Genomic DNA, 15942 nt, shown 5'->3' on the forward strand with positions numbered 1-15942 from the left:
TATTGACTGCTTTAACTTGTGCTATGGTTATGAAATCTTCGGCAAATAATAAAAGTGGCTTGTTATACACTGTACATATACAAACCGTATAGCACTCATATCCGTCACTCACTGACGCTCAAGGTGCTTCAACATACAGTATTTTCCTGCAAGGTTAATGTGGGACTACGTTTGAATTATGAGATCATCCTCTTTAATACATACCACCATGTAATGGTTTACAAGGTGCTGTGGCGAAATATGCTGCCAATCAAACCAGGAACACCGGGGCAAACCCCTTCTCTTTTCGATAAGTGCACTTGCTTCTTTTACATGCGTTACAAAACACACGGTACCAATGGCTTTATGCCCCATCCGAAGGACGAAGCAATCATGGTAAAGTGTCTTACGTGAGGACACAGGCGTCACGACCGGGACTAGAACCCACACTCTGCCGACCAGAAACACCAGAGCTTGAGTCCAGTGCTCTTAACTGCCCAGCAACGACACTCAACATTTGAGATTTTAAATGTTTCAAGACTGGGACTCGAACCCACACTCTGCTGATCAGAAACACCAGAGCTTGAGTCCAGTGCTATTAACAGCCCAGCAACGACACTCAACATTTGAGATTTTAAATGTTTCAAGACTGGGACTCAAACCCACACTCTGCTGATCAGAAACACTAGAGCTTGAGTCCAGTGCTATTAACAGCCCAGCAACGACACTCAACATTTGAGATTTTAAATGTTTCAAGACTGGGACTCAAACCCACACTCTGCCGATCAGAAACACCAGAGCTTGAGTCCAGTGCTCTTAACTGCCCAGCAACGACACTCAACATTTGAGATTTTAAATGTTTCAAGACTGGGACTCGAACCCACACTCTGCCGATCAGAAACACCAGAGCTTGAGTCCAGTGCTCTTAACTGCCCAGCAACGACACTCAACATTTGAGATTTTAAATGTTTCAAGACTGGGACTCAAACCCACATTCTGCTAATCAAAAACACCAGAGCTTTAGATTCTGTGCTCTTAACTGCTAGGCCACGAATGAAATACAGACAGCTGCAGTGTGTGTCATAAAAAAACCTCTCTGGATTTCCGGTAAAAAAACTACAACTTATCACAGCGTTAGAAAAAGAACAATACATCAACACATTTTCAAATTCACAAACTACATTTTTATTAATAAATAACACTGACAACCTGTCAGACTTTTCAATCATTTCTTTTCAAATTTTATACACGGGTAGAAATTAATACTGTTAAAAATCACAAAAGTGTCATTTATATAAGGGTAAGATTTGGCACTTTATGCCTGCCAATTAAATTTGACTTTACCCAACATTGCCTGTACCTGAAATTTACAATCGTTAAGTTTAATTCTCCTCTAGTTTTAAGACAGGGCCTAGTTTCACGGAGCTGCTCAAGTAGAAAATATTGCTTAAATTCTTTTTGCTTAGTAGAAATGAGCAGAATACCAGTCACAATTTGTACATGTGACATGGTAGTTTGGCTGGTAACCTTGTTTTGGTAAGCATAATTTTGTTGTGCTTAGCACCTTTTAATGCTTGAGCGGCTCTATGAAATTGGGCCCAGATCTGAGGGAAAAAAAAATGTCTTATTCAAAATACCATTTATAGTCATTTCTGTGAGATATTCCATGGCCATTTCAAGATAAAACTTGCGTAAGTAATAGAACAATTGTTTTTTTATAGTCCATGCGTCTTGGACAATTATAAGCTGACCATAACAATAAAAAATTACCCCAAAACCAAAGTTTCTTTGTTCAGAATTTTTTTCATGGGTAAAATAAATAACAAGTTGACTGAAACGGTCAAGAGAATAATAAAACACATCATTTGTTAGTAATGAAGCAAAATCAGATAATAAAATAAGCAATAGCAATTACTTTTTAACTTTATTTTTTTTACAATTGTGAGTTACATAATAATAGGAAGGAAGTTAAATGCATTTTCATGCCATTGCGTGATTGACCAAATTTGTGCTAAAAAGTCACCTTTGAGAAGTAATTTTGTGCGGTGTTCTATTTATAGGTCGCGCAATGACAAGAGTCTTCAAATCGAACAAGTTTAGAATAATCACAAAGTTTTTCTTGGTCTTATCCAGGCGAGGACTCAAATGAAGAAAGAGTAAACAATTAAATTAGCATTTCAGTAACATAAGGCCAAGTAAAAAAGAAACAAGTTTAGCGTCCCCGCCCGCTTCCTTTTTAGAGGCCGCCTCCTTTTTTCTTGTTTTAATGAAAAAGGTTATTTTAAACGATCTGAATGTCTTGTCTGAATTTCTTGACCAAAATGTTTCATTTATGTATTGTGTGTTTGAGCAGTAGAAAAAACAATATATTTGACATTTTAAAAAGAATGGCAGCCATCTTGAAATAAAAAATGAAAAATAAAAAGCCCCTCCTCCTTCCTTTTTTTGAGAAACCCGGACGCTAAACATGTTTCTTTTTTTACTCAGCCTATGGATTGTTTCCCGAATGAGCAGAAATCCACAAACAAAACAACAAAACTTACTGAAGATAGAAAACTAAAGCCATTCTCAAATATTGAAACGAACAACAAGAAATCAAGGTAATCCAAAGAAAATCCAAAGATGTGTTTTTTAAAGACACCGGACACTATTGGTAATTGTCAAAGACCAGTCTTCTCACTTGGTGTATCTCAACATATGCACAAAATAACAAACCAAAATTTGAGCTCAATTGGTAGTCGAAGTTGCGAGATAATAATAAAAATAAAACACACTTGTCACACGAAGTTGTGTGCTTTCAGATGCATGATTTCGAGACCTTAAATTCTAAATCTGAGGTCTCGAAATCAAATTCGTGGAAAATTACTTCTTTCTCAAAAACTACATTACTTCAGAGGGAGCCGTTTCTCACAACGTTTTGTACTATCAATCTCTCCCCATTACTCGTTACAAAGAAAGGTTTTATGCTAATAATTAATTTGAGTAATTACCAATAGTGTCCACTGCCTTTAAGCACTGTTTACTGTACAATGTAGCAATGTTACACAGAAAGCTGCGCGCCATTTTTGCACCTTACTTGGCAACCATTTTCTCGCATATCTGATGAAACGACAAATAAAAAAGCAACAGTACTGTTTACTTACATACGCATGTCATCAGCTATGCGATAATTTGTACAACAAAATATTCTGCAGAAAGACCTTTTTTTTTTAGAAGACATTTCTAAAAACAAATTATCCCTACAGTAATAATCTAAAAAATATTTTGTAAATTTCTTAACAACTTTCTGTCACTGTGGTCGTCAAATCACAATAGTTCTATAATTTTTACTTTCTGTACACGCTTTGAAAAATATTTAAATCTTGTTTAGTTTTTTCTGTACAAAACCAGTGGACACTAAGTCTTAGTTCCAATACCATTGTTGTTTGCGCGTACACATAACCAATGTTCAGATATATAAACCGCACCGCACACACATTTGTAATGAATAAATTAGGAGGCTCTTTGTAAACAAAAAGTACACTGGTTTTACGCCCCATCCGAAGAATGAAGCATTATGGTTTAGTGTCTTGCTCAAGGACACCAGTGTCACGACTGGGACTCGAACCCACACTCTGCTGATCAGATACAACAGAGCTTGAGTCTGGTGCTCTAACTTCTGATAGCACCCTCTTTTGAATCATCCTCTTCCAGCCCATGTTAATTTCCCATATGAGGGACACAGAATCTCCGGCGGACATAATTCCCTGGGATGGGACACCGGAAGTCGGTTGGGAAAATAACACTAGTCACAGCATCCTCTACGTTCATTCATTACAAGTGTGTACAGTCTGCCATGTACATAGGCCTTTTCGCAAATACCTTCGCGCAAGCGCAGACTGTCGAATGAGGTGCATTGTGAGATAGATATGTATCAAATTATGATACCAGCTAGACCACAATGCACCTAATTCCAAGCTTTACGCGCGCGCCCCGGTATTTGCGAAAAGTGTACATACAGTGCATATATATCTAAAAGTTGGTTATGCATTTGACGCGCAAAAACAATTGTCTTGGAACCAAGACTAGTAGACTCTCCGTACTATTAGGCATTATTACGTACTCTGAGCGATTGTTTCTTTTGTAATACGCTTGTAAAGGTTAATTTTCCCAAGCAGAAATAAGACAGGAACCAAGCAGAAAAAGTGTGCAAAAAAATTACATTTTAGCTCCAAACTGACTCTGTTTAGTCTCCCAACTAGGGCTAGATGGCTCAGTTAGTTGAGTGTTGATACGTTAATCCAGAGGTCATGGGTTCCTGTACTGCTCTGGTCAGTTTTTTTTTTTTAGGTCAACCCAAGCTTTTACCTGGTCAGTTTCCCTTGTGGTTTATTATTTGATAGAGAAAATATATTTGCTAAGCACAATTGAGTCAGTTAGAAGTATGCTCATTTTAATGGCATTCTGGCTGGTATTCCTGCATATTTCTGCTTATAAATGAATAATATTCCGAGTTAAAGCAAACTTTGCATCCGAGTAACTACACTGTAGTCATAATGCCCTTGATAGAAAACAACAGTAAAAAACTGCTGGAAAAGAGACTAAACATATACACGTACATTTACACACCACAATCTTGAAACCAAAAACAAACAAACAAACAGTGGAAATTTGCTAAATAAGAAACTGTTGCATACATGTATGCAATATCAATAAGGTAAAATTAAACTAAGTTAACATGGTTAGACAGTCGATATTAGCTCCCCGAGGTATTGGAAGTTGACTTAGTTCCGAGGTAAAAGCTGAGGGAACTAGTTTGTCAACTTCCAACAGACCTTTATCACGCTGTCACCATCTTGGTCATGTTCCATGTTTCCAATAACAGTAATGAATGCTAACATTCACTGCGCATGGCACCAGACTATTATTTCGTCCAACCTCAGTTTGGTTACAATGAGTTGGAATGGAGTAAAATCAAGATGGGCACACCGTGACAAATGTCTTTAGTTCCAAAATCTAACTAACAAATCGCTTATTGAATGTCCAACTCCCTGTGGAGCTCAAAATGTTCATCCATAAACACAGTTTGCGGAACACCATACACCAAATGTCTATACAATATACTTGCTTGGTAGATTATGTTCTTTTGAGAACTTGCCATGCTGTTTATTCTAAATAAAATGCCCTTTCCCTGACAGGGTTCTTATCTTTTATTTTGCTTCGAAACGTTTTTGTGTACCAACCCCACTGGAGGTTGTTTCCTGCATGTACCTGCCCGCGGCCAGGCCAGGTTCTCAGTACTTCGCCAAGTGTTATTTCATATTTGTCTTCTTCTTAAAAGGCAGTGGACACTATTGGTGATTACTCAAAATAATTATTAGCATAAAACCTTTCTTAGTGACGAGTAATGGGGAGAGGTTGATAGTATAAAACATTGTGAGAAACGGCTCCCTCTGAAGTGCCATAGTTTTCGAGAAAGAAGTAATTTTCCACGAATTTGATTTCGAGACCTCAGATTTAGAACTTGAGGTCTCGAAATCAACCATCCAAATGCATTAAACTTCGTCGGACAAGGGTGTTTTTTCTTTCATTATTATCTCGCAAGTTCGATGACCGATTGAGCTAAAATTTGCACAGGTTTGTTATTTTATTCATTTGTTGAGATACACCAAGGAAGTGTGAAGGTTAGTCTTTGACAATTACCAGTAGTGTCCACTGCCTTTAAAACTATTGTATTGCTTGTTCTTGTCGATCTGTTGATTTGCCATTGTTTTAATGTGATTTTTCATGTTTGCTGCCAAATAAAATGAAAATAAATTGGCGCGAAGATTTTTTCATAATCTTGGAGATTTTTCAGTTGTACATGTTCTACAAGAGGCTTTGAATTACACAGAGACCATGCAGGCCATGGCCTGTGTTGCCCCTGGTCTTGGCCTTAGTGCCTTCCAAAAGTTTCCCATTGACTTTAAAGGAACACGTTGCCTTGGATCGGTCGAGCTGGTCTTTGAAAAGCATTTGTAACCGTTTGTTATAAAATGCATTGACTAGAAATATATTTTAAAAGTAGAATATAATGATCCACATAAGTATCACTCGAAATTGTATGGTTTTCCTTTTACCTCGTCGACTAACACGGTCGGCCATTTATGGGAGTCAAATTTTTGACTCCCATAAATGGCCGACCGTGTTAGTTCACAAAGTAAAAAGAAAACCCTGCAACTTCGAGGCAAATTTGTGTGGATCATTGTATTCTACTTTTAAATCATCTTTCTAACCAATGCATTTTATAACAAACGACTACAAACGCTTTTTAAAGACCAACTCGACCGATCCAAGGCAACGTGTTCCTTAAAGATTTTCCAATAGAAGTGCCCTCTGCAAAATAAAAATGGCCTTGCCCTCTCAAAGATGACATTCCAGGCCTAGTGTAAAAGAACAATCAGAAGTCTCCAAAAAATCTACTCTGCGGCAGTAGAATAAATAGCAAGACAAGTTCTCAAAAGAACATAATCTACCCAAAAGAAGATACACACATGGTGTTACTGCAGACCAAATACATTGTATGCTGACACCTTACCATGCAGTGCCTCAAATACCACATAACAATCGACAAAAACACAGATATCTCTAACCACACATAAGACTTCTGGCAGTGTTTACATGAAATAGAACAATTCTCTTTTCTATATTTATATACATCGTTTTCTGTTGCCATGGTTTTTCATCTATTTTGTCTCTACTCAGTGATTGTGCATTGCCTTTGTTAACATTTTTATTTGCTTTGTTCACTAAAAAAATATCACTGAAATAGACTATTACCAATCATCTGCCAACATCTTGGAAATGTTCCCTGTAGTAAATCACAGTGACAGATGGTAATATTCATTGTACAAAAAGAAACCAGACTATTTCCTTCTTCCAGCCTTTTATGAGGGTTTTTGTGCAAAATGTTTATTTCTTGCACCATCAATTTTGCGTAACATCAGAGTTAATTTTGGACAAAAAAAATTGATTGCAGTTTCATGTACATGTACCAAAAAATAATGTGCATTGAGATGTGCCAAAATACACAAAGGGTGCGTTCGATTAACTTCCCTGTGTCGACCCCGATCTTCCCCCGGTTCGCTTTGACGTCATTCCAGGGGCTCACCCGGGTCAGCCCCAAGTGCCCTGCTTGTGGAGTGGGTCACTTGGGGCTGGCCCGAAGGTGCATTGCGTCTGAGTAATTGTTTGATGAGCTCTTGTCAGGGGATCACCCGAATGAACACCTCGGGGTCGACACAGGGAAGCTTAAACTATACCTTTGTACATGTAAAATTGTAGGTATTTAGTTGCCGCTTTAAAAAACATTGTACCCAAAATATCCTATTTCCAGGATTCTCCCAAGAATTTTGTTTTGAAACTTTGGAGAGCATTCTGGACCCAAATTCCTGAATGTTTGGCCGAAACAAGATCTTTGGGGTGTTGGGAAGAATGGTTACTGGCCCTCAAGTGTCAGCATTTGGCCAATGACCCACTGTAAAACAAGAACACTGCATAAATAATATTATTATTAAGTTTCATTTTCATATAGGCCTATAGTTCCCATATGATACACTACTGAAAAAAAATTAAATAAAACTCCGAAGTGTGACATCGCAGTTCTCCAGAGAAGCACTTATTAGAAATTTTAATATTTACAGCTCTCGGAGACAATGTGTCTGTTTTCAGTTCGTTCCCGAATGTCACCCTCACACTTATTTTTTGAGGTGAAAACGTTCCATCAAGGAACCCTGTTGAAATGCTCCTTTGTGCATTCCTGGGGAACAACTGTTAAAAATCAGCAGAATCAGTTCGCTCGTCAATTTTGTTATAAACTGAATCCAAACGGTATAAGATCCACCACGGTCCGGGGTGGCTGCTGGAACAGGTTGAGGTTCTTAAAGAAATTGTTGAAGCTCTTCAAGAAATTGTTGAAGACTTGTTGCACTTGAAGAACTTGTCAGAGTTATTACTTTGAAACTCTTATAGAAATGGACGAAGTTGTCAAGATGAAGTTGTTCTCCAAGAAATTGTTGAAGACACTGTTGTACTTGCAGTTGTAGAGCCAAGTTCTTACATTCTTGAAACTCTTGTAGAACTGGGTAAAGTTGTTGAAGAACTTGACTCCTCCTATTGAAGAACTCATTGATGGTCATGAGGAAAATGTACAAATTTTCCAAGAAACTGTTGAAGACATTGTTGTACCTAAAACTTGTCCGGGTTATTACTTTCTTGAAACTCTTTTAGAACTGGATGAATTTGTCGGAGAACTTGGTTCCTCCTATTTAAGAAATTATGAAGGCCATGAGGAAAATGTTGAAACTCTTTAAGAATTGGATAAGTTGTCGAAGAACTTGATTCCTCCCATCTCTTCTTTAGCACCCGTTTTTACTTGTTGAAGCACTGGCAGATGAACTCTCAAATAAGGAAATTGCTGTCTAGAACTTAAGACATTTTCCCTTTTATTTGCTTTCTTCTTGGCTTGGGTTGTCTGTTTTGGCAAACTCCTATTCAATGGCAGCCAAGACCAACTTCATATTTCGTTGAGCTCCCTGTGTCCGAACTGACAATGCCAATTGAGGTGTCCATCTTGTCCATAGGTACCAGACTAAATGTGTCCATCCAGCCTCACTATGGATGCATTGACTAGAAGAATGAGGTACAACCCAGACAGACGTGAAATGATCGAAGTCTGCTGAGGAATTCTGGATTGTCCATAAACCAGTGAGAGTCATTGCTGCCGAAGAGTCTAAAAAAGTGACCCAAACGTTGAAATGATGGCATTTCGTTCTTTTAGTAACTGGGGTTTATATTAGGAACAGTGTTCTCAGTAAGTTCTCAGAACAAGAGAAGTAGATAAAAGAGCAGGATTTCTTTATAATGTGGAAAAATAGTTGCTGATTTTCTTCGCAAGGCTGACTTGAAAAGTTTGAACCAGATGAAAATCTAAGATTTCTCATCCCTGTAAAACTCAATCTTTCATGACAAAATATGTTTTACTTTCTTCACGATCTTTTCCTTTGGGGTGAGCGACTTGATGACGTGAGCGACCTTTCTTGATGAGCGACTGTATCAAAAACGAACACTAACTCGCGAGCTCTCACAATTCCTCGTAGAGTTCTTTGAATTGTTTCTTTGGTTCTCGTGCTCGGTTCGAGCGCCGGATTTCATATTTTGAGTCTCTGCACTGCTGGCAAGTAAAAATCTCGGGGACATTGTTTTTTCGGATTTTAGCACAAGATAAGTGGATCCAGGTTGAGCACTCGGAACATTCTATCATGGGACGGCCGGCAAACGGTTTGCAGCAATAACAAGTGACGAGCTCCCAGTCTTCATCTGTGTGCAGAGTAGAAAAATACAGAATAGTTAGTGGTCTGACGTTTTGGCTTTGGCAGCGTTTTCTCGAAGGCTAAATGAAAACACAATTTATGTTTTCTAGTGTTACCAGATAACAGAATCAGCCAAGTGGAGAGAAATTAAAAGAGAGAGTAAGGCAGAAAGAAAATCACAAAGCACTAAGATTCGTCTTAACTTAGGATGGGTGGTTTGCCACAGTGATTTGTATTGTGAACCTGCCCTCCACTTACCCCTCCCCCGTACACAACGCTACATTTGCAAAGGATGAATAATGCAGGAGACGGGAGGGGGATGGAGGTAAGACTAGAGTCATGTTTAAGTCTTACATTCATTTTAAGAAGAAAATGGTTGGCAAGATCTGAGAAAAAAACATGGTGTTACTGTAAACCAAATATATATATTGACATGATTGATACCTCACAATGTAATGCCTAAAATCCATTAAACTTCAGTTTTATACATGTAGGTATTCATTTACAAGTTTAAAAAAAGGGGCTGTATTACCTTTGACCTTATGATGTGACCTCGGTGTAAATTGTACAATGTCTGAGACATCACTGCTTGATGTACTGTTACCTTCGCTATCAAGCGGACTCGGACTTCTCTTCTTAATATGCTCCTGAACCAAAACCCAATAAAAAACAGTTATTTCAATACCTGTGAATTAATTGTTAATGTAAATGTACACATGAACCATTGTCTTAGCACAATAAAACGTAGGCCTACATAATTAGGTTATATACATGTACACAGAGGTAATTTAAATTAATAATAAGGGGTACGAGTAATTGCAAAAGAAAAAGTCTGAAACTGGGATTCAAATTCTAAGATAGGCCTATGTTAATAATAAAAATAACCAACATTTATGAAGCGCATAAAGCAACAGCATCAAAGCGCTGTTTAAAATCTTAAACAATACTAGACAATTTAAAAATATTATAAGCTACACACATTAAAATGTTGATTGACTATACACTGTCAAGCACAAATTACAAAAAACACTAAAACTATCAAAAATAGAGAAGAAAAGTCAATAGCACTCAGAAATGGGAATACACAATTACAGTTCATAAGCGGTCTTGTAAACTCATAAAGATTTAGAGGTCTTCCAATGCGAAATGAATGGAGTTGAACCTTTTGGTAACCCCAGGGCCTAATTTCATAGAGCTGCTAAAGCACAAAAATAAGCTAAGCAAAACAAAATTGTGCTAAGCAGAGAAAGGTTGTCAATATACCATGTCACATGTACAATTTGTGACAAGAGTAAGATTTTAAAAAGCGTTTTACAAAACAGAATAACCCAAACGAAACAGTAATGGAGATTGTTTTTTCTGGCAAAGTGTGTCACAAAACAATAAAAGACAACAATAACAAACACTCAATATATTGAAAACTATTTATATTAATTAAAAACCCTATTAAACCATTGAGCAAGGACCAGTTCAATGCACCATTTACAGAACACAGTGTCAGAGAGATTAATTGTAAACATTCAAAGTGCACACCCCTATTCCATAGTGGTTGTTTCCATATGTTAATAGTGCCTTTAAAAGGAATGTGACACAACCGCAGGGTTGACCTGTTAAATATACACCGGACACAACCATTATTTGTACAGGGGTTTTTACCATTGACATAAAAAATGAAAACTTGCAACAGGAAAATAATGAAGAATTTTACAGTTTTGTATAAAGAACAAAGTATGAAAAACATTATACGTCTTCTTAGCAAAAGTAAAGCAAACATAAAATTATATTCAGATGTTTAAAATGTTATAAGAATCTGGTATGATAATATTCACTCGGAAAACAGTAGAATCTTATTTTGAGTACAAGGTTGAGTACAAGGTCAAAATAAATCAGTAAATGTCATAGATTTGTAAAGACTTTAGTCCTGGCTATAATACAAATCTGCTCATTTTCTAAGGGCAAAAAGAATATCGGAAATCAAATTATGATACAAATTTTAACGCTCATAAATTCACAACAAAAATAATTTGCAAGAGTCGACTTGTTCTCAACCCCCCTGTGAAACATTCGCTGCAAAAACAGCTGCAGGAAGTATGAACAGGACTTCAAAGGGGAAACAAATGTTGAGAGGTAAATAAAACAAATGATAACAAAATAGAAATAAAACAGAACAACTTATTAAATATTTTTATGACGTACCTCTCCTTGCAACGATGCCTCATAGTCTAGAACCCAGGTACAAAATGTGTTAAAATCCGTCATGGTTTTTCTCTTTTTAGGTGAGGGCTGAAGAAAGGAAGAGAAAAACATGTTAAATATTAGGGTGAACTTTTTTTAATTTATAGCTTGAAAGTCATCAAACAAAAATGATGTCTGATGGAAAAATAAAACACAATTTCACAACAAAATTAAATGTATTATTAATTCCCCTGTCTCAGTCTCAAAAAATGTATACCACAACAAAATATTCACTTGCTCACATTCTAACACATTGAACAATGTCACTGTGACAAATTGAGAAGTAAATGCATTGACCTCTTACACCCCGTCACACGCGGCGACTGTGCCACGCTCACCATATTGGTGGGCAGTTAGGTTTACGCGTAAACGCCGCGTTGTCTAAAATGCGCACTTCACTGAATAACGCACAGAGACAATGCCCGGCTACCAGTGTATGGCGCATCCAAGATTTTTCTGATGATTACGGGTCGTCAGGTGAATTGTGTCAATAAGACAACAAAACCCATTGTATTAGGTTTGCCCAAACCATTTAGGGACTGACTGAGGACCAGTTGTAACCTACAATGTAGTTTCTGTCAACATTCTGTGCGCATTCATTTACTAATGTCAGTACCAGTGAATGAAAATGTTGTACTCAGTACACATTGCAGAAACAAACCCATTTAAAGTTGGTGGTTCAAAATGGTACAGTCCAACTCATGTTTATTCATAGTATAAATTATGCTTATTAACTGGTATAAAAGGCTATGAATATTGATGTCTGCTGAATAGTGTTGATCCATAAACTACAGCCAGGCTGTGCCAAAATAAGGGAATCAATGTGTGGTAAAGAGGTTTTCAACTAGTGGTTTAATCCCAACAGGTCCTGGTTCTTGATAATTTTACCAAGACGAAGTCGAGGTAAATTATCAAGAACCAGGCCTCGGCAGGTTTAAACTACGCAATAGTTGAAAACCGATTCAACACACTTTGATTCCCATTCATAAAATACCTTTTCGGTCAAAAAACATCAACACTTTTGGTCAAAAAGTAAAATAAATGCAAAAATTATAATTGTTCAATGATTTCTTTCAACACAACACAATGGTAAGGCCCTCTGCCGCCCTTGGGTAAACAACTCCTTATAAGGGAATGCTGTGCGCGTCTTTCGTATCGCGTGATGTGGCACAACTGGTTTAAAATACATGTACTTCATCAAGCGAAACCTGCGAAAGTGACGCGGATTTCCCTGCTCGTGTACATTGAGGTCTAGAATACTTTGAGGCAATTGCCTCTAAGCCCCTGACCCCTGCCTTGGTGCCCCTGGCCCTGACCCCTGCCTTGATGCCCCTGCCTTGTTGGGTCTTTAACAAGTAACACATGATACCGATGGCTTTACATCCCATCCAAAGGACGAAGCAATTTGGTTAAATGTCTTAGCAACTATTAAAAGTGTCAAGACTGGGATTCGAACCCATACTCTGCTATCAGAGCTTGGGCCCGGTGCTCTTATCCCCTGGTGCACATGACACACCATAATAACAGTACATGGTTCCACCGAAAACAACGCGCACAACTGGGCATAAAAAGGCAACAAGTGGTGTGATTAAAAATGAAAACCATGATTGCAACATCTTATTTCAAACTGACTCTAGCCACCAGGCTAGCTCGTGGTCTAGTGGTGGTAAGACATCCTGCTCTAGCGTGGCAAAGGTTGTGGGTTTGAATCCCACCTGAGTGGTTTGCGGTGTTTTTTTTCGCACAGAACTCGGGAATGTTCCGAGTATACAGTGCTTTATACACATCGGATTCGGTGAACGGGTACATACAAAAACTCTAACATAAAACAGAGCAGGAAAGTCTGCCACACGTATTCACTGAGTTATTCAAAAAATAAATTGAAACACTTGCGCTCAGTAGTCAAGATAAGTACAATAATTATTGCTTTAAAATGTGAGGGAGGAAAGAAATCACAAATTTGAATGGATCCCACGTTCAAACTGCTAAAGATTTACAATATCAGCAAACCGAGGAACAATCATTCCGTCTAAAATGGTTAGATCACTAGAGGGCGCACTGGTGACGCTTCTTGCACAAACGCGACGGGACCGCACGGAGACACGTGCGCCATTATGCACGTGCATTGAATATGAAGTACACGTTGGAGTTTGTGTTTTTTTAATGCTACACGCGATGCTGTTGTGTCAACCTACAAAATGGCCGCACAAACACACGCTGTGCGATGCCTGTTTTGTCAACTTAGAAAATGGCCGCCTGCGCGCATGCCGGGTCGCGTATATAGGCCAGTGCGCCCTCTAATCCTTATATATAACTCTATGGGTTAGATTGATAAAAAAAATGATTTACTTGATTGGTACTAAAACTTAACAAAACCAGAAATACTAAACCTAACAACAGTATACCCTCAGTATACCCTCAACAGTATACCCCCTAAATTGTCAAACTTTAGATTATAAACAAGGCAAACAAAATCAAACCAAAGACCAGATTCAGATGTAACTTTCCTCTATTTTCAATCGCAAAAAGACAACAAATTGACTAATAACCAAACACTGGATAAATTGATTTTTTTTTTAAAGAACAGCTGTTCAAACTTCTCATAAAGACATAATACTCTCATACACAGGTTCCTTGCCTTTTCACAAAATTTTACATCTAAAACAAAAACATACCTACAAATTGCGAAATCCATAATTAATTTGTTATATTTAAGTTACTACATTAAAGAGGGCAATTGTTAAAACAACTCTTCTATCCACACAGAATCATTATTTTTGAAGAAGTCGTCCGAAATTTCAAATATTAAAACGTGTTTTGGTCATTCACATTTTTTGAGTGTCATTCAATACACATACATACGACGGCTGCCATCTTGGAATTTACCGTGACAATCGGGAAAAAATGCGGTAAAAAGTATCACTTTATGGATGGATTTTTGTCAACTTTGCACAAGGTGTCCGCTTTGATGTTACTGTTAACTGGTGAAAGTTTGGAGAAAATCGTACGAACAGTTTTTGAGATTGCAGAGTGAATTTGAATATTTGGAGGGTAATTGCCCAATCGATACAAAATATTCCAGATTTTCATTAAATTAGTCGCAAACGTTGACTGTTTTCAGAAAAACTAATCGGTAAAAGTGCCTGAAAATTTGCATCCTTAGAAAGGAACACTTAAAGTATCCGCAGAGCAATTATTAAGGAAATTTGTCAATCAGTTTTGACGAAAAAGGTAAAAACGTAACGAAACACGATGACCAAAACTGTACGAAAACACATCCGCAGCGCGACCGTTCATAAAACCACCGGAGGTTTTTCGTTGTAAACACGGCATGGTCATCAAGCTAAAATAGTCCCCTACGTTGGGCAGTTGTCATATTTACAAATCACAAAAATTACACAATAATTCACTTACCGACATCCTAAACTCTCTTCTGTGCTTTTTCGTCGGGACTGGTACTGCAAAAAAGGGAATAAAACCAAATTTAGAACGCACTACCAACGCTGGAATGGGAGGAAAAGAAAATGTTTTTCTCAGAATTCGAAATGCCGACACAACCACACGGACCATTCAAAATTTCAAAGGCACCGAAGGACGTTTAAAAAACGATTCGTTGTGGCCCAAATCGCCAATGTTTTTTACATTTACAGAGTATGACAAGTAATGTAGGTGTGAAGAAATGTCATATTCCATTTGTCAAAAACATTGTTTTCTGTTAAATTCATGAAACTGCTGTTGGATTGACAAGGATATCGCGAAAAATAAAAATTGACAACCGTCGTGCGTGTGTGATAAGACCATCCATGTTGATTGGTTTACCGAAATCACACAGTTTCAATTTTTTCCCATCATGAAAACGCACTGTTTTAAACCAATCTAGATGTTGAAATCTTTAAAACTCACCTGTAAATACTTCACTAGACATGGCGGTTCATCGGAGCCCAATAGATTGGGGAATTGTCCAGCGAGTTTTCAAGAAAAACGTAGAAATTTGGAGCGGCTGCGAGACATGAATTCTGTCCGATTCGTAAATTCTCACCGATAAGCTTATGGGATCCTGAGCGGGGGCGTGACCCCAAGCTCATTTACATGCATAATTAGATTCTGAGGTCACTTTGACGAACTTCCTGGTAACACCCATTCGATTATGGGGGTGACTGTTTTGACAAAATGCGCTTGAATTCCTCTCGTTAAATTTGTTTTCCTTAAGATTTGTTTACCGATGATTAAGAGGATACAAAATGTGGCAAGAGTAGACATCAGTCGACAGTAGCTTTTCAATTTGTTTCGCAAAACAGAACAAAAAGCAAAGAAAATCCGTTTGCTTATTAAAATAATTGGTATTGTATTACTACTTACGTTAAGGGTCGTACATATTGTGTTGTTTTTTTGTTTTGTT

General features: G+C 37.7%; 1 protein-coding gene across 1 annotated transcript; it reads right to left on the bottom strand.

The window, feature by feature from the left end:
* Positions 1-6237: 6237 nt before the first annotated feature.
* On the bottom strand, positions 6238-15578 carry LOC139943279 (PHD finger protein 23-like). The gene is made up of 5 exons (XM_071940101.1): positions 15447-15578; positions 14958-15001; positions 11505-11591; positions 9841-9955; positions 6238-9315 (listed from the first exon to the last, which is right to left on the bottom strand). Exons 1-5 carry the CDS (start codon positions 15466-15468, stop codon positions 9080-9082), a joined length of 504 nt encoding a protein of 167 aa, XP_071796202.1. The 5' UTR covers positions 15469-15578; the 3' UTR covers positions 6238-9079.
* Positions 15579-15942: the final 364 nt, after the last annotated feature.

This window comes from Asterias amurensis, chromosome 10 (genome assembly GCF_032118995.1).
Source record: "Asterias amurensis chromosome 10, ASM3211899v1".
Lineage (NCBI taxonomy): Eukaryota > Metazoa > Echinodermata > Asteroidea > Forcipulatida > Asteriidae > Asterias > Asterias amurensis.

Excerpts from the sequence above, each read along its gene's own strand:
- LOC139943279 (XM_071940101.1), bottom strand. The coding sequence starts at position 15,468 with ATGTCTAGTGAAGTATTTACAG. Across the intron at positions 15,002-15,446 it reads GTCTAGTGAAGTATTTACAG|TACCAGTCCCGACGAAAAAG; the intron begins GTGAGTTTTAAA and ends CCTTTTTTGCAG. Across the intron at positions 11,592-14,957 it reads GAAGAGAGTTTAGGATGTCG|CCCTCACCTAAAAAGAGAAA; the intron begins GTAAGTGAATTA and ends TCCTTTCTTCAG.